The sequence below is a fragment of the Ochotona princeps genome, chromosome 5, assembly GCF_030435755.1.
Source record: "Ochotona princeps isolate mOchPri1 chromosome 5, mOchPri1.hap1, whole genome shotgun sequence".
Taxonomy (NCBI): Eukaryota; Metazoa; Chordata; class Mammalia; order Lagomorpha; family Ochotonidae; genus Ochotona; species Ochotona princeps.
Window position 1 is genome coordinate 45554484 of NC_080836.1, and position 21994 is coordinate 45576477.

General features: G+C 38.3%; 1 protein-coding gene across 1 annotated transcript in view; it reads right to left on the reverse strand.

The window, feature by feature from the left end:
* Window positions 1-10500: 10500 nt before the first annotated feature.
* COBLL1 (cordon-bleu WH2 repeat protein like 1) overlaps window positions 10501-21994 on the reverse strand; it is a 136335-nt gene continuing 124841 nt past the window's right edge. The window contains exons 14-17 of the mRNA XM_058664569.1: window positions 20865-21972; window positions 20330-20780; window positions 16828-17004; window positions 10501-11620 (exon numbers count right to left, since the gene is read on the reverse strand). Coding sequence (XP_058520552.1) covers window positions 11534-11620; window positions 16828-17004; window positions 20330-20780; window positions 20865-21972 — 1823 coding nt within the window. The 3' untranslated portion in view covers window positions 10501-11533. The remainder of the gene's footprint in view (window positions 11621-16827; window positions 17005-20329; window positions 20781-20864; window positions 21973-21994) is intronic.

Consider the following 21994-nt stretch of genomic DNA (forward strand, 5'->3'; position numbering starts at 1 on the left):
TACAATCTTTAAAGCACAACCCTCTGTGAGCCTCCAGGGTCCTGTGTTCTGATAACAAGTATTACTGGGGAAAACATCAAAAGACAAATTTGCAAGTGCTTCTCAGAGGTAGGCTCTGTTATCCCTTGCAGGGTGCAAAAGATGACTTTGACGGACATCCCCATTCACTCCACAATCACTGTCTCATTCCAGCATGCCATCTTTCAGCCTTCTACAGGGAGCTGATTGGAATAATTTGCAAGAATATTAAGAATATTAACACAGTACTCATCGATACACTTGGCATTTTGGTCCCAAACCATGTTGATGGTCCGTACTTTAATCTCAACTTAAATGGACATAAGCTTTTTCTGCAAGCAGCTCACATAGACCAGGATGTGTAAAAGAAAGAGCTGTCAAAGGATTTTCAAACAGCAAACCTTTTCTCTGATTCTTTTTTTCAAAAAATTAGATAAAGCGATTTCAGGATTCCCATTCAAGACTATGTAAAGAGTAAGCCAAACCCCAGGGTTATGGAAATGATTACGTTATCTTTAGCATGAGTATGAAATGTATTATCTTATTTTAGACATGGTTTTTAAGATATTTTCTAAAATGTAAATGTAGTAAAGTATTTTATTGCTATTTTCCTGCTCTTGACTACATGGATTTTTCTTTAATGACAGGTGAAGTAGGAAATTCTAGACTCAAACATTGCATTCAACGACACAGATCACCCAGTCACTGGTCACTTACTGACCAATGCAACTTACTGGAAAGGTGCAGCCTGGGCCTGCTGCGGTTATATAGTAAAGTGTTAAAGCATTTCCATGGTGTAGTACTTGAGTGTACTAAAAATAGACAACCCTGAACTATACTGCAGTTGAAGGACAAGATAAAAATAGACAATATACTTGAAAAATAATTGTATAAATAGAGTACTGGGATTAGCAACTCAATCCTCAGGACTGAAATCATTAACGATGGGTAATTTTTTATTAAGTGTAGGAAATAGGATACTATTTAAATATTTAAGGGAAATGTTGATTAGCACAGTGTATTCTGAGTTTAAGGGTGATTTATATCCAAGACGTGATTTAAATCACTAGGATTTGAAGTGCAGTTTCTTTAAACTAATACTACTACAACAACTACACACACACACACACACACACACACAGCCGGATAATATCAGCTATAATACCTGCAAAGGGGTTTCAAGATGCTCAGGGAAACAATGTATGTTTTCCATGACCTTTTTGAGGAGCTAATTTACAATTAAAGATGTATCTAATGTCCAACCATTATCTGAAAAATAATAGCTTTGCTCTCATATTCAATTGCTCTTGCACAGTAAGCACTGGGAAGAGCTCCCCTCCCCACCCCACAAATGACGGCACTTTGAATAAATGTAGCTATTATGGGTATAGTGTGAAATGGCTTATAGTTCTTCACATTACCTTAAAAGATTATAGTTGAAATGTTTGTTTAAGAAAATCTGAGATGGAAAAATCTGTCTTGGATTTTTAACTCCTGTTCTTGTGTTTGAGTACTCTCTTGTTTATGCCTTCTGTGTTTCTACAAAGAAGGTCATCAGTTTTTAACTCAGCTTCTCTTTCCTTTGCAACATCCCTACCATTACTTCATCGCCAGAACTTCATCAGCTAATACTCAAATTTTGGAAAAGGAACCATAAGCTTCTGAATTTACTCTTTTGTTCACTCTTGGCACATTCACTTCTATTAATCCTTAGATCTTTTTTCCCCCTTTTTATTACTTAGAAGATACGTTTTCTCAGCCTGGAATTCTACTCTATCTGTCTGATGTAATTATTAATAGTGGAACCCAAAGAAAAGGCACAGTGCAAGGGAATATGATGAAGGAAGTAAGTGCAAAAGAACCAGCTTCCAAAAACACAGAGTAGGGTGGATACAGATGGGAACCAGGTCTAGAGAAACAGAGTGGCAAATGTTGAATCTCATTGAATTTCATTTTGTTTTCAAAGAGTTTGCAGCACTCACTATTCCTGTCAGCAGTGTTCGACATTACATGGAACTATATCCTCTCCAACACTTCATACTACTGGACTTCTGGATTTTTGGCAATACAGTCATCTGGTATCTCCTTGGGTCTTCATTTATATTCTTCGGTTTTTAAAAGTTCAGCTATTTTTCATGTTTACTAGCCAAATACATTGACTCTTCTGAAAAAATGCCAGCTGTGCACTATGAATCATAAGTTTATTGGCAGAAGAGTAAACAGCCAAGACATTTTTGAAAGAGATGAAAAGGAGTGACCTTTATTCAACATATCAAGGAATATTATAAGGCTACAATGATTAAGACAGTTTATGATGTGTAGTCTTCAAGAACCTGTGATAGTTGTGTATCCCTCATTTTTCCATGAATGTCTCGAAGTACCCTTGCAATATTAGTTTACTTATAAAGGTACTGACTAATGGAAGAAAAATAAGGCCTCCAACCTAACTTATAAATTTGGGAGCTACCAAATATGTCAGATCCCTGAGGGAAAAAGGAGATGAGAAATAGGGTGCAAAAAAGAAAATGGACTGTTATCACAGAAAAATCCTGCTTCAGATGGGTTCAGACCTTTAATAAAGAAATCCTTATGGTTTTCAAAATAAAATATGAGTGAATACTTTCTCTAACCTCAGAACAGAGAGTTATTTCCTAAATGAGACACATAAGTTTTAAAATAGCAGAGAACATTAGTGTATTGCCACGTTAACAAGAAGTTTTCATTAAAGGAAAACTTAGATTCATACATGAAAAAGAAATCTGCCATGTATACAGCTAATGAATTAATATCAAAAGCTTTCAAAATTGAGAAAAGACAAATGACCTAATGGAATAATGGGCAACTTAACATTTCTAGCATAATTTTGTTTTAGCCAGCCTTCTATGAACCTTTGCTAGTTTATAATACATGGAGAAGTTGAATTATGTTTTAGGTATGTTTGTTCTGTTATCATCCAACACAACTCATCATGGAAAGAAAATGATCAACATACGTTCATTGAATAAATAAACTTGCCACTCTAAAACACCTGTCCTCCAATAGTCACATTGGAGCCTTCTACCCATACATCCTTAACATTTCAGATTACATTCCCCTGTACAGACTCTCCTGTTCACTACATGGTCCTTGGTGGCATTTCACGCCTAACTGAAGCTTGTTACTTCATATTTCAACATCCATTTCCTCTCTCTGACTTTGATTCTAAACTTACAGGACAGAGTTATTCCTCTAAGGATTCAAGTAAACTTCCAAGAGATAGTTAATTACTATTTATTGGGATTTGGCAAATGATCAAGTACAAATAATCAATCTTCATCAAGTTTCAACACAGAGTAACTAGTCTGAAGAAAAGTACTGTGATCTGAGTCCATGCTTGCTCCAAGTACAGAATACCACACTCTAGGGATTAGTAAAAAACGGAAGCTTATTTGGCTAATGGCTCCAGAGACTGGGAAGTTCCAGAGCATGAATGTTTGAATCCGGCAAGGGTCTTCACAACACCTTGTCCCCTGGTGGAATGGTAAGTGAACTTTGGAGACATACAGAAAAAGGAACCAGATCCATTCTTTTTAGGATGAACTTTTCCCTCTGATACCTATTCCTGGAATAATGGCTTTAATCTGTTCACGGTGACTGTGCTGTTAATCAAATCACCTCTTCATGATCCTACCTGCTAGGACTGTTAACAATAGCAATTAAAATTCAACTTGAGCTTTGCAGGGGACATTCAAACCACAACACATATTTTCTTTATGATTTTTTTCCCCAAGTTTAGGCCACTGAGATCAGGTTAGGAAAGTTAGCAATGTGATCCATGAAAGATAGTTAATACAAAGGATTGAGAAGTGTTTTGAAGGTTGACTGTTCAAGCATTCACTTATGACAGGAATAAGGCAGTGAAAAATGTGAAGGGAAATGGGTCAGGGTATCAATGGCTGTCTCTGGTGTCAGTACCACCCAAGTGAGGTACCTGCATGAAATAGCAAAGCGAATCTGAGAGACGAAGGAGTGTACAGCTGGTCCATGACCAACTTTATTCTCCTTACTTTTCCTTTCTCTCTTGAAAGTGTTGCTTTTGGTCATGTAGGACTGCATTATTAGTAGTCAAGATGGAACCTTAACATGTTTCAATAAATTTTGCTAAGAGTGAAACGTTTTTACGAAATTCTATTTGGCACGCATCATGTACCCTAACCTGACTCACATTTTTAACTGGTGGAAATGGAGCAAACGATCATTTCTACTCACAAGTATATAGTGCAGCTGGTCAGGAAGGTAGGAGTAAGTGTTCCAATCATCTATTTGCTGACTTCATTATGAACAGACACGCAAAGAACTAAAATTTACACAGATCACCGAGACTTTACTAGGTATAATTAGTATACTAATTATGTATTTAATAAGGACATTACCAGAATGTCTTATATCTTTTTCTGGTGGCTTGAGGGTATCTTAAGCACGGCAACAGTTGGCATCCAAAGGGTTTCCTCACTGTGAACTCTTGAACAATTTTGTTTCCACTGATTGAGGATTGCTCTGATGGTAAATCATGGAATACAAAGGTTGAGCTACACTCACCCAAAGAGCCACCAGATGGTCTCTTTTTAAAAGGTTATTTTTACTATTTTTTTACCTTTTTCATTTTTATTGGAAAGGCAGATATACAGAGGAGGAGAGACAGACAGAAAGATCTCCCGTCCATTGATTCACTTCCCAGGCAGCCGCAATGGCCGGACCTGTGCTGATCTGAGCCCAGGAGCCCGGAGTCTCTTCCAGGTCTCCGACATGGGTGCAGGGTCCCAGGGCTTTGCGCCATCCTCGACTGCTTTCCCAGGCCACAGGCAGGGAGCTGGATGGGAAGTGGAGCCGCTAGGACGTGAACTGGTGCCCATTTGGGATCCTGGTGTGTGCAAGGTGAGGACTTTAATCGCTAGACTACCACACCGGGTCCACCTATTGACTTCTTGGCTTAGCTGATACTGGCGCTACACTTTGCCATATGAGAAATACTTCTGCTTATTTTATTTCTTCTGGATATTCAGTGACATTATATGAGTGTCAGGTTTAACACAAAATAGCAAATGTCAAGTTAGTTTTTAAGAAAACAATTAATACTTACAAATATCTTCATTTTGCATCTGCTTGAAAGGCAAAATTAAAGTGGCAGATAGGGAGAGAGAGAGCGAGAGAGAGCGAGCACTTTCATCTGGTGGTTCATTTTCCAAATGCCTGGAACAGCCAGAATTGGGTCAGGCCAAAGCCAGGCACCCATAGCTCCATCTGCTTCTCGCACATGAGTGGCATGGACCGAAACCACTGAATAATCATCACCTACCTCCCAGGAAGTATTAGCAGAAAACTGGATCGGAAGTGGAGGAGCCAGGACTAAAAGTGGTAGTTCAATACTGGATGTGGGCATTTCAACTGGAAATGTAATCAGTTGATCCACAGTGTCCCACCCATAATTATTAGATGTCATTATTCCAAATCGAAATTTTATTCAGTATCCTGCATTTTTTCAACCCTCTGAAGCAGACAAGCTCAAGGTATTTTTGAGAGGACTGTAGATACTTACATATATTTGGGGACACATGTATCTGTTTTCTAAAGATAAAGTGAGAGAGGATGATGTAAAGATTTTTTGTCATAACTAAGAAAAGAATACAACTAAGTAAGAATTGCTTTTTGCTGGTTGGGAGCTGCACAAGAGATCTGAGATACATTTGTGCTGGGTTTGGAAAAACTGTGAAACTTTGACAGAGGGTATATGGAATTGAATAGATTGAATTTATGCTTAGGATTAGTCATAGATGGAAGGTGTTCCCCTTTTATCACCACAACCATGCCCTAAAACAATTAATTTCAAGATTGTGTGGTGCAACTTGGCGGTGGTAGTAGGATATGCAAGAGACCCTGTCTGGGCTGGCTTACATTTAGGGTCTGGCTATTGAATGAGGTAGGCTGGCCTCAACTGGTAGCTGTAATCCCTGCACCTGCACTTGGGCCATTCACCCAGCTCAGAGTGTCTCTCTGCAAATCTTCGAGGGCTGGTCTCCAGCTGTGGCACCATGTCACATGTGCTTCCATTTGTTTCAGGTACAAAATGTGTTTCTACTGGTCTGTGCCTCTTAAGGAAGAGCTGCAAAATCACAGGGCAAGAAGTGAGAAGTGTGGACACAGGAGAGGTAAAGAGTTGAAGACATCATTTAATCTACCACAAGGGGCAAGGTAGGAACATAAGAAAAAAGATGAAAGGGCCCCGCATGGCTGAAGTCTTCGCCTTGCACACCAGGATCCCGTATGAGCGCCGGTTCTAATCCTGGTAGCTCCACTTCCCATCCATTTCCTTGCTTGTGGCCTGGGAAAGCAGTGGAGGACGGCCCACGGCCTTGGGACCCTGTACCCATGTGGGAGACCTGGAAGGGTCTCACCTCTGTCCATTGCGGCCACTTGGGAAGTGAACCAGCAGACGGATCTTTCTGTCTCTCCTCCTCTCTGTATATCTGCCTTTCCAATAAAAAAAAAAAATCTTAAAAAAAAGAGGAAAAAAATTGCTCATTTGGAAAATGATAGATATGCTGCAATAGTTAATACTCTTCTCTGCAAGAAGTCTTTTTACCCCAAGTCTAGGTCCAGTAATGTAAAAACCCGGTGCAAACACCAACATGCAAATAAATATTACCTGTTTTTACAAGCAGACAATCTGAGAAACCATTCTGACTACACCTTCATTGTAACAAGTAACAGCCACATTCCTTTCTCTTTCATTTATCAAAATCAGAAAAATGAGTTTGGTTTTTGTGTCTTTTATATTTATCCACTTGGAGTGGGCAGAAAATGAGCTGGCTTTCTATGAACTTAGACTCAGTTTCAAGGATAAGCAACTCTCAGCTCAGTAAAAAGACTGGGCTTATTTCAAGAACTTGGATCCAGGGGCAGAGTGGCTGCTGTTGTCAGTGCCTAGTGGCCAGAGCCTGGTCTGACAGTACATGTAGTGGTGGAGATAAGTACGCTTAACAAACTTCGTGGGTAAGAATTTAATCCTTACATTCCTCCTACAACATTATGTTGAATTCAATGTTTTACTTAGTTGGGGGTTAGGCCTGTGATTTTCAAGCGAGTAGAACGTTTGTCATTGTACAAAAGAAAAAAGGAGGTGGCAGGACAGGGTAGGAAGCATCACTATGTTTCTAAACGTATAATGTGAAATACGTGAAATTTATTCACCTTCTATAAATAAAAAATTGAATTTTCTAAAGAAAAATTAAGGGTCAGTAATCTGCCAAAGGTTCTGTAACTTGTAAGGGGCAGACCCGTGATGTGAACCCAAATGCTTTGACTTCAGTCAGGACTATATACTGCAGCAAGAAACAAACAATTGGAGTTTGGTTAAGTGAAATGCCGTAGATCCCTATGTGTAAAAGGAATGCTATATGAGAACATGATCATATAACAGATGCTAATTAGTATTAGTATGACTTTTTGTTAATAAAAAGGGAAAAATGCAAAAACCCAAATAAAGTCTATAAATACATACCTGACATCTTTATTGAGATTCACATCAAAATGTGGGAAGGCTTCAAAAAAGTGTGTGGAAAATAGAATTAAATATGTTCATGCAAGTTTTTTGAAATCCATGCAGATTTCTTCTAATACCCATTTTCTATGAACATGCTAAAGACTGTTCTGTATTGATTTGAATTTCAAAACTTTTTCCACTCAACTGAACTTTGTGAGGTAGTATCATGTTGACAACCGCTATCTCTGGAGATAAGAACGGAACATTGGAGACAACAGATGGTATTTAATAACATGTAATTTATAGGAAATTTTAATCATTATAAAACATGTTTTTCTAAATAACCTGGAGGGGAAGAGCAGAATGTGTACCAGTTAAGCAGAATATGAAACCAACAGCTACAAACTGTCCCTGTTACTTCTGCTGCTATGTGAGGATCTGACAGCTGAAAACTGCTTGTTACAAATTTCTTAAGAGCACTGCCTGTGTTCTTAAACATCATGGAGAAGGTAACCCTTTATGTCACAAATGGATCATAGAAGATAGTAGTTCAAAAGTTTATGCAAAATACAAGGTAATAAACTGTGTGAATACTTTAATGAATTTGAAATTTTTTTCATACTATTTTTGAAGATACCTCTCTTCTGGATTTCAATATTTTTTCCACCAGAATAAGCTTATCTTTTAATGCCATTTCCATTAACCTTCTTTAAAAAATTATTTTTATTGGAAAGGCAGATATACGGAGAGGAGTAGAGACAGAGAGGAAGATCTTCCTTCTGATGATTCACTCCCCAAGCGGATACAAGGGCTGGAGTTGAGCCAATCCGAAACCAGGAGCCAGGAGCTCCTCTGGGCCTCCCATGCGGGTGCAGGGTCCCAAGGTTTTGGAACGTCCTCCACTGCTTTCCCAGGCCACAGGCAGGGAGCTGGATGGGAAGTGGGGCTGCCAGGATTAGAACCAGCGCCCACATGGCATCTTGGCGCGTTCAAGGCGAGGACTTTAACTCCTACACTATTGTGCTGGGCCTGATTACCGTTACCTTTTAAAACACTCATATACAGCCCACTAACTCCTATTTAGCCTATAAGACATCAAATATAAACTGTTTTCCAAGTATACCAGAATCAAGTACAAAACTCTCAATTTTATATTCCCTCTTGGTTCTCAGAGGTATCTAGCAGTAAATGTACTTTTTCTGCATATATATTCATAATCTACACTATCACTTAACTATTTTATAACTTTAAGGCACCGTAAAATTTTATGCTGTCCATAGCTGCTATCACTGTTCAGTTCTGAGATGTATCCCTACTGAAACACATAGCTGTTGCCTGTTCATCGACTGTTAAACATAAGTCTATGATATGGATGTCTGAATTGGATAGAATCCTTGTCAAGATTCCTTTTCTGCTTTAACACAGGCTGCCATGAACATTTCCTAAGTCTTCCTGTTCACATGCATATGTACTTAAACAGAACATGGAGAGGAATATTTAATGGTACTTGATACTGCAAAATCTATGGTTATGCCAGTCATTTTATTCCGTAACTACAAGTTGCCACTGTTTCATGTTCATAACACCTGCAATTTTGAAGGTTAGATTTTTCCACAAGCACTATATTTCCTGTTTTTTACTTTTATTACTCCCATATCAGTGAAAAATATTTTTCATGTTTGTTGAGCTTAAGAGATTTCCTTCTTATAAGAAGTTATTTTTTCAAGGTGTTCATATTTGAACTAAGTAGTTTTCATAATTTAAGACTTTCATATATATTGAAAACATCCTATGATTCTTCTTGCTTTAGAGAATAAATTTTAAAATAAATTCAAATCTTAGTGTTTGTCTGTTATTTTTATTTAAACCTGTTTTTTGATGGTTTATTATTACATGAAAAACATAATACAGAGAGAAGAGACAAAGAGAGAAGGTCTTTCAATAGCTGGTTCACACCAAAATGGTCCCCATTGTCAGAGCTGAGCTGATCTGAAGCCAGGAGCCAGGAGCCGCTTCTGAGTCTCCCATACAGGTGCAGGGACTCAGGACGTGTGCAATCCTTTATTGCTTTCCCAGGCCATCAGCATAGAGTTGGATTGGAATTGGAGCAGCTGGGACAAAAACTAGTGCCCATATGGGAATGCTGACACTTGCAGGGGGAGGATTAGCCTATTAGCCACTGTAGTGGCTCCTCTACTGCAGTTTTTTTTTTTTTGCCTATTAATTTTTTTTATTAATTACATTGCATTATGTGACACTGTTTCATAGGCTCTGGGATTCCCCCAACCCCTCCCCATACCCTCCTCCCATGGTGGATCCTCCACCTTGGTGCAGCTCTACTGTACTTTTAATTCAGTTCCTGCTAACGCTCCTGGGAGGCAGCTGATGAATGTTCAAGTACTTCATTTCCTGCCACCCACAGAGAACTGTCTGGCCAGGCGTGTCCCTGCCTGTTGTGTGCACTGGGCTTGTGACGCAGATCAAATCTCTCCCATTCTGTTTTTCTAATCAATCAATAACTACTATTTAATAAAAATAAGTCTTTAGTCCAAATATTCTGGTTTCTGCTTTGAGGCTGGAGTTATTTATTTTTTGAACTGGTTAATCAATTACTCAAACACAATTTTCAAAAATCCATTCTTCTCCTTACTGGTTTCTGATGATGTAACTTAAGCATCAAAAGTGTCTGCATCTAAGGCGAAGGAAAGCAGCAGCAGCCGGTGGCACTGCAGGTGACCTGATCTTGCATCAGGGCCCGGCTAAGCACACTGTGTGATCAGACAAGGTGTCTGGAATTAGGGCTTATGAAATCTGGTGGCTCTGAGTGCTTGTTTGTTCAAGGGCTGACAGAAATATGTTCAACAGGCGAGTTTCACAACTATGTTGTTTGACACTACCTAATTAAAAAAACAACACCTCAAATATGTAGCTTTCTTTTATTAAAGAGGCAGATATCTCAGTAGGTTTATTGCAAACAATTTAATTTTTGCTTATGTGAATAAAGTTCTCAGAAAAGGTGAGCAAGAAAACATTCTCAGTGTAGGAACAGGACACCAGAATACTCCATGGCCTGGAGCATCGCGAGTGAACAGAGCAAGCTGGGTGCTGGGTTTGCTTAACAGTGTTAGCTTCCATGTAAATACATGCCATGATCTTTAAACTACATTAATGGCTATTTTATCATCCTGGGATTTCCAAAACCTCTTTCAGACTTTCCAATACGCACGTAAATCAACCGCCATTGCTCTCTACACATCAAGTGTGAAGTGACTGTCACAGTAATTCACCATTTTCACAGGAAGTTTTTAAGGCCTCTGGCACAGAAAATCTATATGTGGAATGATAATGCTCTAAGTATATACAGAAAATATTTCCAATTCTTGTGCAACTTAAGTTCTAAAGATTACAAAAGTATTCAATGTTAATAAAATATTAAAATACTATGAATTTCTCATAAATTTGACACTGATTTATAATTAAATAAAAATGCATAAGCTATGTCTTGCACACTGATTCATCATAAAAATAATTACAAACCGAATACACTTATTTGATATCAGTAGTTTTCTAGATTTACTCAACACAAGATAAGCTTGAATATAACTTATAAATGTTTTCAATAAAACTGTAACATTGAGACAACAAATGTCAGAGCTAGGTTTACTTAGCAATGTATACGTCAACTATCTGTCTAGGAATCTTAATTTATCCTTTTGTCTAAGAGACTGTGTTTGTAAGTAAAATAAATCAATAAAGGTGATTACTTCTGATTTGAATAAGTCTTAAAGTTCTAAAGCAGCATATCTGATTCAAGACAAAAAAGACCAAAACATTATTATAAATTATAAATTCTGATAATTCCTTTGGCATCAAAGCATCTACTTTGATAGAAAATATATTAGTGTACATCTGAGTATACATTTCCAAATGTTGTCCGTTGGCGTGAGGCTGGTGTGTGTAACCGAAGTAGAGAAGCACATTATGACAGAGCGGCACTTAACAGCTGTGCTGGGCGTCTGGGGGCATGGGCTGACTGAGTCCAGATCTCCCATTCACAGATATCGTATTTGATGGAACAGTAACCTAAGAGAAAGAAACATACTTTGCACCCATCAGTTTAAAATGGGACAGCTGTCTCATTTTCAATTTTCAACAGTTACATTTTAACCTCCAGTCAATTGTAAATGTGAAAACACAGTATTGATTCGTCATTAAATTCCAAATAACAAAGAATAAGTGATTACGCTGACAAGAAATTAGGAGTTGTTGTTTCACAACAAACAAGCTAAATAGTCCATTAACACATCTTAGTCTTTACAAAAATGCCATATCAACCATAGAGGACAAGAGCACAGACTGACTACAGGCCAAGCTATTCAGCACGTGTTGACTAGACTAATCCTGGCTACAAAACGGACAGAATAGATATATGTATGTGATAAGATGGAAGGCTTCAGATAAACAGTTTATGAATTACTTGCAGAGGGCTAATTTTTGATGAATTAAAAATATTTCCATTCTACAAAAGCAGTCGGAAAGATTATACAGCAACCTATCCAAAGTGTATTTTGGGAGAAAAATATCTCCTCGGATCTTAAAACTTTTTTCTACTAAACTTTTAAACTCTGACAATATATAATCAGAATGCTATTCTGTAAATTCTAGAGCACAGAACTATTTTAATACCACACTATTCTAATTATTTAATTGTTCAATGTGTATTTATTAAGATGTGAAAATTATTTGTTAAAAAGTGTCACATTTTTATCAATGAGGATTATAATAATCAAAATGCTTTAAACATAACATTTAAGAATTTACAGTATTCCCGTGGGGGGCATGAAAACTAGGACGGGGGCTGGGATGGCTAGATAGAGAGGCACTCAACAACATCTGTGAGGGCTGTATGGTTGAGTTGGTTAGATAGAACTAAGCTTTAATACCCATTGACAAGTACAAGAGCCAAATGGGATGGGGGACAGACTGGTCTTCTGCTACACATACTGGCAAACCAGGGTAGGGGGCGGGCTTGGTGGGGATTATTGTGGGTCGCCCCAACTAGGCTGCAGCTCCCACTGGTTGATGTAAGGGCCGAACCAGACTGGACTGCAACACCCATTGGTTCCAGTGCAACTCGGGACTGAAAACAGAACCAACACAGCAATTGCAACCACCAGCTGATCGGGGTGATGGACTGTGCCGGGCTCTGTGCTTGCTAGAACATATAAGAATCTAGTCTGGGAATACCTCAAAGTATCTTTGGAGATCTCCCCAATCGAACTGCTGGACTCAGAACTCTAACCAAGAAAAGACAGAAGACAGAACAGGACAATCATTCATCTCAGCTATATGTTGGCAGCAAATTATGGGGCAAACGGAGACTTTATGATGGACCATATCAATCGGTGGACGACCTCATCGAGCGAAACTGGCAGCGATTCATAACTGGAGAACTATCAACACCACTCGAGCACACATCTCAGAGCATGCCCCACATCTGAGACTTTGGGTGGGCGGGAAACCGGGTGGGGCTTCTCCCTCAATATCCCCCTTTACCTCAGATACATGATGGAAACAATATGGACATAATAGCATTACCCACTTTCCTATCCCCCTCAACCTTTTTTTTTTCTTCTTTTTCCTTTAACTGTAATTAACTATGTAAAAATTGTCAACAACAATACAATAAAAAGAAAAAAAAAAGAATAATATTAAGGAAACAGAAAAAAAAAAAGAATTTACAGTGATGAATGTCCATCTACTTGTGACTTTTTAATCCTCAAAGTAAAGAATTTGCAAGAATACTTTCATAGCTTTCTTATTTACATATGAAACATAACTACAAAACTGTATGTGATTAATTTTTTATTTTAAATATATGTAGAAAGAGCTGCCAACTGGAAAGTCTTTGGTTACTCAAATTCTAGCCAAGGAAATATTAAAAAAAAAAAAAAAAAAGACCACCCCCCCAAAAAAAACGCAAGTCAGCAAGACTCTGGGTGACGTAGCCAGTTTTTTCCTTCCCTCCAGGCTCTTATCTAGCCAAAGATAAATCTGATATGGTGAAGAAACACTAAATATCAACCACCAAATATCATCCATCAGTTTACTTTCCAATCTTATTTTTAAAAGCCTATATACTATTCCTATATACTATTTATAAAAGTGTAACAGCCTTATTGTTAATAACTTAATGCATCATTAAATATTGAAAGCACCCAAAACGAAATTCTTGTGTAAACACAGGCCATGAAAATGGGTTATTTAATCTGCCTTATTCTCTGTAAATAATGTTATTTGAATTTAAATCTTAACATAATTTAAATAGTACACAGCCAGAAAACTGAGTCTTTATATTAAGATCAGGCTAGTTTTTGAGAATCCACGGAGACTGAGTGCGGATAGAGTACAGGAAAGCCCTTAAGCAGCATGAAAAACCTCCTTCATCACTAAAGCAATCAACTAGATAATTGTTCTAATGTGAACAAACCAATATAATGAAGGCTAATTTCTCAGGTACTAACCAGAGCCATAAGGCAGGTTGGTGCCTGGAGTTAAACTGAACATTTGTGTGCCAAGATATAAGCAAACACAGAGCCAACTTTCTGATGAGCCATTTAAACCTACTGTCAAAATCACTGGAGATTTTTTTTTTGGCAGTGTAATTGTTGTGCTATAAAAGAAATGTCAGAATTTAAGAGAAGCAAGAACTTTAACACAGAAACATGTGACTTAACAATAATCAGAAGAAATGAGGTGCGCAATAAGCCACCGCCCAGTGAAGAGGTGGAAGATCTCCAGGCGCCTGACCATGTTACCTTTCTTTGTACCTCTTTTTTCCTTCTACCATGTACTTTTCTATTCATTTGGATATTTAAAATACACTGCAGTAAGATAACACTTGATTACTTCATTTTTTATTTCCCCTGTAAATTTTGTGCCTGTCTACTGCATTAAGCCCTTAACAACTGTTTTACTTTTCCCAGTGAAAGTAACCAAAATAGTGATTGTTTAGTAATCAATTCTTTGTTTTTAGAAAGAATTATCACCTAAGCATGCATCACAAAATGATACAGCTTAGAATGCTATCAAACTTGATCCATATGTATTTTTGTACACTTTTATTTACTGTCTGGTTTAGCTGTATTTGTGTCCATTTTACTGCTGTACGATTCAATGTTTGTATATCATGCTATTTATTCTACTATTTTGGGGAACTAAGGTTATGTTTATTCTGCACTAGTAAACACTATTCCAGGGGCATTCTTAACTGTGAGTCCCAGTACATAAAAACATAATTTTTGGAGTACTTAATTGGAAATAAAAATGTTAGACATAGACTATTGACTATAGCCTATATACAATTTTAGTGAAATAAAATTAACTACTTTTTAATTTTTAATTTGAAAAAACCTCAGGAGTTGGCAATCAAGATTCAGAACTACCAATAACTTCCTACACAGAGACATTTTAGACTCAATGGAACTTAGCGTAATGAGCTTTAAATAGGACACAATTACAGGATCATCACTGAAGCCTGCTTTCTGTATTGATTCATATCCAGCTCATTCCAGAAACAATGACCTTCTATGTGAAGCGACTGCCAAAACGGAGTCCATAACACACAAAGAATAGAGCTGTTGGCCTGTATAATTCTGTTGGCCCAAAAGCCATGTTCAATCTAATGCACAGTCTTCTACAATTAGTTCACTGAAAGTGATTAATATATTCACTGACTTAGTACAATGGCATTGTGATCAGTTTTGGTTTGGATACCTGGTTCTCCCTTGGGTCTCCATGTACCACTGCCCCCAAGAACCAAGCTGTAAAAGTATGGAGGCTTCACTTGATTCATCCTTGTTCCCATGTAAAATGGTGGAATTGATATGCTTAAAAAATACGTGTCAAATTAAATGAATTAAGAATGCTTTAGATTGGTAATGATGGCTTGAAACGGATGCTTAACTTGCAAAATTCAAGAAAACTTTTCATAAATGAGAATGTGTATTTTATAAACATGAATGGCTTTGCTCCTCAAAAGTACAAATTTATGACTTGTGAAATAGCTATTTCAGTAATCAAAACTAACCCAAGCTTTTATGTTTCTTATCACTTAAATACACACTCTTACACTCGAAAATTCAGACCAAAACTCCGAATTACTCCTTCCTGCTTCCTTCATCCTGAGAGCACCCAATATTTTGCCTTGTCCCCATGGCCTCTGGGAGTAAAAGAAAAATGCTGTCATTTTCGGCTCCATAAAAACACACCAAAGAAACTGGCTTGCTAAATTCAGTCAATTAGAATACTGCTTTATTTGTAATGCTTCCTCTCTTCCCTTCCCCCATCTTTGCAGTATTCTTATTCTTTGGCAGATTTCCCTTCTTGTGGGTTAAGTGCTGTGTTCAACGGGTCTCTTGTTCTTCTCCACATAACTTTCAAAATGAGTTGATACAACGAAGTGCCTCGGTACTCAGTGGAAGAACAGGTGTGTAACTCCCTTGCCTCAGAGGCTTTTCTCGCAACGACCGTGAAGGGAGAGCAGGTGAAGCCTGCCTCTGGGAAATCCAAGGGATGAGGCTTTGCTTAAAGCTTCCTCAAACCTTTTCAAGAGCGTGAAGAAGACACAAGGAGGAAAATCACCTGCAAAGAACTCCCTGTAACGACCGTGTGGTGTTTGCCACAGAAAGGAGCTGCCTCCTCTCTGGGCACTCTTTCCTCGCAGCGAAGAGCTCCACATCTTTCGTAGGAAAGACACGAAACTTTGCATCAGGCCTTATGCACATGTCTTGAATTTTTTTTCTCTCCGCCTTCCTTTTCAGCTTCAGATACAAAGCTCCCTGACACTTCACATGTGAAAGTCACTTAGGTTACTGTCAGAGCTATAACTGAAAACATGTAGGTTCCTATCGCCAGTCTACCGTTTCCAGAATATAGGGAGGTATTTTAAAAAAAAAAAGTTTTTTCAACTGTGCTAACGTAATTTCTCAAAATAAGAGTTCAGGACACTTGTTATATATAGAGTTATAAAATCATGTACTAAACCTGTGTTCTACACCCAGCCCAGCAAGTGGAAAATAGACCTGACATATTTTCAAGTATGTGAAAGACTCTGGACTCTTTCAGCTTAACTTCAAAAATGACCCTTGACACAAAAGAGAAACTTCTGCCATCTTCCCTACTTAGATTTAAATTCTAGGAAAAAAAAAAAACAATGCATTTTCCCTGAGTATTAGTTTGGCAGTGTTAAAAATAAGTCCACTCTCACCCACCTCATCAGCAGAACTTACCCGCTTCAGCCTGGCCGCAGCCTCCCCAGTACGGATCGCAGTCAGCAAACTCTGTCGGATCTGTTCTGGGTCAGAGCTTTGCAACGTCAAAGAGCTTTGTCTCTTAAGGGTGAAGGATGGGCTGTCAGCTGCAGTTGGTTCTTTGGAATTTTGCTCATTATGGGCAGATTTATTTTCCTACAAAAGTAGATGAAAAATATTTATATGAATATTTATATGGACTGTTTTTGCAAAGCATGTTCAACCAACGGTGCTTTAAAAATCATCATCATTTTCCACATCAGCATTTCAGATACAACACTGATTCCTCCTCCACCAAACTACCTTTGCTGCCAGAGCTAAGCTGAGGGTTGTGGGCACTCCCTTCCTGCTGGGGTCCGTGCAGTATGTGTGTAGATGGCACGAAGGTGTGAAGAGAACAGCTGCCCTGTTTGGCAGGGCCCGGGGGGGGGGGTTCCAGCTGACTGGCAGGGCCCAGTGGATTTCTCTCTAACCACCCTGACGCAGTCTCACCACCTTTTTGCATAGACACTCAAGCACCCCACTAAGAATTCTGTAATCTATTGAGGCATTGTTTGCCCCTGTGATATGGCTTTGGCAAGTAATGTGAGCTTGAGAGTTAATGTTACTGATAATGTCTTGGTGAGTGGGCCTTTAACTGCGCACAGGAGTACAATTAAACCCATGCCATTTCTGGACACCTTATTGTGTGCCTACCCATTGCCCTGAAATCTGGCCCAGACATATAGCATGCCTTCTGGGAAATGGCTTAATAAGAATTTTACAAACTAACGGAATTGATGGGAGTGAGAGCTGAAACTGCTATGGCAATAAATATAGTTATTGTTATCTCAAAGGCTAGCATGTTTTTGCAATTTTTTAGAGCATAGAAAATGTAGCTGTTTTAGCCGCTTTTCATAATTTTTAACTAGAGGAAATATAGGGCGATTCTATTAACATCACAGAGATATACTTTTGATTATTGTTTGATTGTTTATGGGGTTGTAGGGTGTGCAGCTGTAGGGAGATTTAACGTTTGAAACTTTTTGCCTTAGATCCTTATGTTCTTTCTCTTTTGATGTATTTTTCCCATTAAGTGATAGATAAGTTGTGAAAATAAAATGTAGTAGGAATGTTTTACTGATTAGTAAGTAACCATCTGTGCCTCGGCCTTGGAGTTCTGGCTGTCACCTAATGGCTACTTCTGAAGAATAAATAATGGCTTGCTTTAAAGAAACTGATTATAGTAACTTACAGAATTATCTTTAAGAACACCTGGTTGACCATGAAGTAAAAATTAACTGAACATCTGTGTATGCTGTCTTAGTTCTAAAGTTAAAGATAAAAAATCAAACGTTTGTGCAGAGGCTAGTGATGTGTCTAAGTAAATAAAAAGGACAGCTTCTTCTTGAGAATAAAGCATATAGCAAGAAGCGACCAAGTGTCAGTGTCTGTGTCTTTCTTTATCGCCGACTCCACGCACCCTTCCCGAGCTCCGAGCTCTCGGCTGGAGCTGGACTCCGGCACCTTCCCTTCTCATGAACTCAAGGAGCTAAGAAAGAAAAATGGCATCCACTTCATACATTCAAAAGTAGTTCTATCGTGCTTGAGTATAGTAAGGATGGGTTTTTCAACATACAGTGTTATGGTTTGCATATTGGTTTGGGTATTCTCCAAAAATCTATGATTAAAGACTCTGTCCCAATGGTAGCATTGTTGGGAGATGATCACCTTGGGAATATTCCCTGGGAAAGCATATGGGAGATGACACCTACTCTTTGTTCTTGGTTTAAGACGTGACCCATCACTCTGAAACTGCTGCTGCCATTGCTACCCATGCCGTGAGCTCATGTGGCCATGGGTGGTCCTTGCCCAGCCTGCATTATGCTCTTTTGTACACTGAACTTGCATCATTAAACTTTTTTTTCTTAAAAGTCAGCTTGTGTCAGGCAGCTCATTGACTTCATACAAATGGAATTGACCAGAAGAATGAAACAAATAATCAAACTCACAAAATGAAAAACCACGCATTTTCATGGTTCTAACATATTAGGCTATGAAATTATTATCTTTAAATGTACAACACTATCAAATATTGGTGATTTCATACTGACTGAATCTAACATTTCTTTTAACAGGAGAATATTAATTAATAACTTACCTAAACCTAATAAGTTATTTTATAATTCAGGAGGTCATGGTGATTAAGTGCCAATTAAGCATTTTTTACATTTTTCTGATGGTTGTAAAAACAAAGATTAACAACTTCCAAACTGATCAGAAACTTAATTAAACTGCTTAGAATGAATATTTAGTAACTAATTTAACTAATATTATCAAATGTTATGTTAATGTTACTAAAAATGTTTTTTCCAAAATGTTGAACAAATATCTTTACAAAGAATGAGCTACATACAGAGGGCTCAGGCAATGACTGAAAAATTCTATTATCTAAATCAAGCTTCCATATTTTTAGGGAATGGCATTCCATTCCAGGAAAAAAAAAATACAGGATTTTTCTCAAATAAAGAATTATTCTCTTCATCATGTATCTCTTTCTGATGATATATCAAAATTATAAATATATATGCTAAAATAATTTTCAACATAAATATTGCTTTAAAAGTCATGTAAAAATCTTTACTTGGCAATGAGGTTAAAGTTCTCTTCCTCTAGGAATGTTTGAAAAGTAGGATAAAATATTTCTGGAACCATCAGACAAATATAAAAGTATTCCTTAAACACCATCAGAGTATACAAAGTATTTCTTTAAAAATGCACATGGATTAACATGATTTAGATTGTGAATTTCACCCTTTCCTTTCCTTATCTGGACCTAGCCAAATACAACATTTATTTGACTACACACGAGCCCAACAGCATTTCTTTTGGGTATATAATTTAACAGCAGTTCAATGATGTTTTGGTCAGCAATCATGCAGCTGAGAAAGTTGGTACTGAATTAATAAAATAAGGCTAATTAATAAAATTACAATGAAAAATTTAGCTCTCAACTTATATGCCAAAGTTTTTGGGGAAGCCATGCTTGAAGAGACATAATGGAAAATGCATAGCTAATATACTTATTTCATCTAGTCTTTGACACTGCTTCTATCTCTTTATCATAAGCTTCTTTATTTTGCAATTATATAGTAACAAAAAGCTGAAGAAAATAAATCAGAGCTTCCAGAACAGCTGAAAACAAGTTATGATCAGTTAAAATTATAAACCAGCTCATTTTACAAATTTACAAGAGACTTTAAACCCTTTATTAATGACATAATATTAACTTTGTAGTGCTCGATATCAGGTCATATGAACTATAGTTATCGGAGTAAATGATCTGATTCCATGTCTTATCACTCTGTTTGCCATATAATAGCATGATTTCACACTAATGAGTTCAGAGAAAGGTAATGCATGAACATATTAACAAGCTGGTTAAACCTCCAAACTAAGATGTTTGAATCAAAATCCTTATTTTTAAAGTGGTAACATTTACCTTCTCAACCGCATCGAGTTGCGGGGTATCCTCAACTGTGTTTGCAGAACAGAATGCGCCTTCCCTGGAGTCAGCAGGCGGTGGGGCAGACACATGATCACTGCAAGACTCAGCACGCTCCCTGCTGAAGGACTGGGACCTTTTCACCACTGCCAGAGCAAACTGCGAAGGAGCAGAACTGGAGAAAGGTCGGGGGGCACCAAAAGTTTTCAAAGTCTTCAGATTTAGTGCTGCTACCTGACTAGTTGGAAGAGACACAGGTTTTGGAGCCACAGGAGGAGGAGCAGGAGGAAGGGAAGTTTCAGCAGGCTTCTGACTGATGTCACCATCGGGAATTTTCAGCTGGGGCTGTGGGGCAGGGAGTGTTGTCTTGCTTAAAGGAGAAAGAGTCTGCTCTGGAGGAGGCAGCACATTCCTTTCCGCCTCTTTATTGGCTAGTTCTTTGGGGGTGAGGGTGACGGTAGGGATAGGGGTGGGGGTGACGGTAGGGGTAGGGGTGGGGGTGAGAGCAGGGGTAGGGGTGGGGGTGAGGGGAGGGGGAGGGGTGGCAGGAACACTTTTGGCAGCTGCAGAAGTCACGTATTGACCTGAAGCTCTCTTCTGCATCTGTAAGAAAAAGGAACTTGGTTTGGCCTGGGGATTTGAAATCCGAGGTTTAAATTTTGTCTCCAAAATATTGTGTATATCCTCCAAATTTGGTGCAAAAGGAGTAAGACCAGAGTCTCTAGTCATTCTAGGAGGTTTCGGAGGATTTGCTGTGGTCCCAACAGGGGAGTTCACAGCCCTGAGCACCTGATGTTCTGCTCTCAAGCTTGGCTTTGGTTTGAGATCTGGAGGTGGCTCCTTCGCGCCTTCAGAAATAACTAAGCCTTCTGTTTGAATGGCAGTTTCTTTCACATTCTTGTTCACATGTCTTTCGTCTAATTTAGGTAGCTTTTGATCATCTTTATGTCCAACGGTTTCTGATTCCCAATCTTTTGATATTTCCAGGGATTTGGGAGGTACTATTTTATAAGTAGTCATTCCAATTTTGGGAATATACTCTCTTGTAATTTCATTTGAAGGTTTTGGCTTGGGATTATAGTCCTGTCTGTAGAGTGGATGATTCTTTAGGGAGGAAGCCGGTGAATTTTTAACATTTTCGTTTGTGAGCAACAAATGATCCTCATTGTTGTGTGCGGAAACTGGAACTTTCATGGCATGTTCACCTTCTGAAGGTTTAGCTAGGGTATCCTGATTCCTGAATTCATTTGAGATATCAACAGAATTGTGTGGACTTAAGGCCAAGTGCTGAGTTGATCTGCTATTTGAAGTTTGTACAATTTCACCGACTTTGAAGGTTGACAGATTTTGATCTTGGTGATTCTCTGTGAAGTTGCTACAGGAAGGGGCTGTCTGAATAGCTGCATCTTGCATTGTTGTCTTTTCTGCAGCAGGCTGACTCGGCTTTTGACCTGCGGATGCTGCAAGATCATTTTCCCTGGAACTTAGAGCACTGTGACTTTTAAATCCTGGATGGTCTGGTTGTCTGTTGACTTCCATGTCTACATCTTTATTTTTGGCAACACTTCCCACACTGTTTTCTCTGTTTTTAATGTTATCTTCCATATTTGTTGTAAAGACAGCTACTCCATTTGGAACTACTGAGAGAAAAAAAAATCAGAT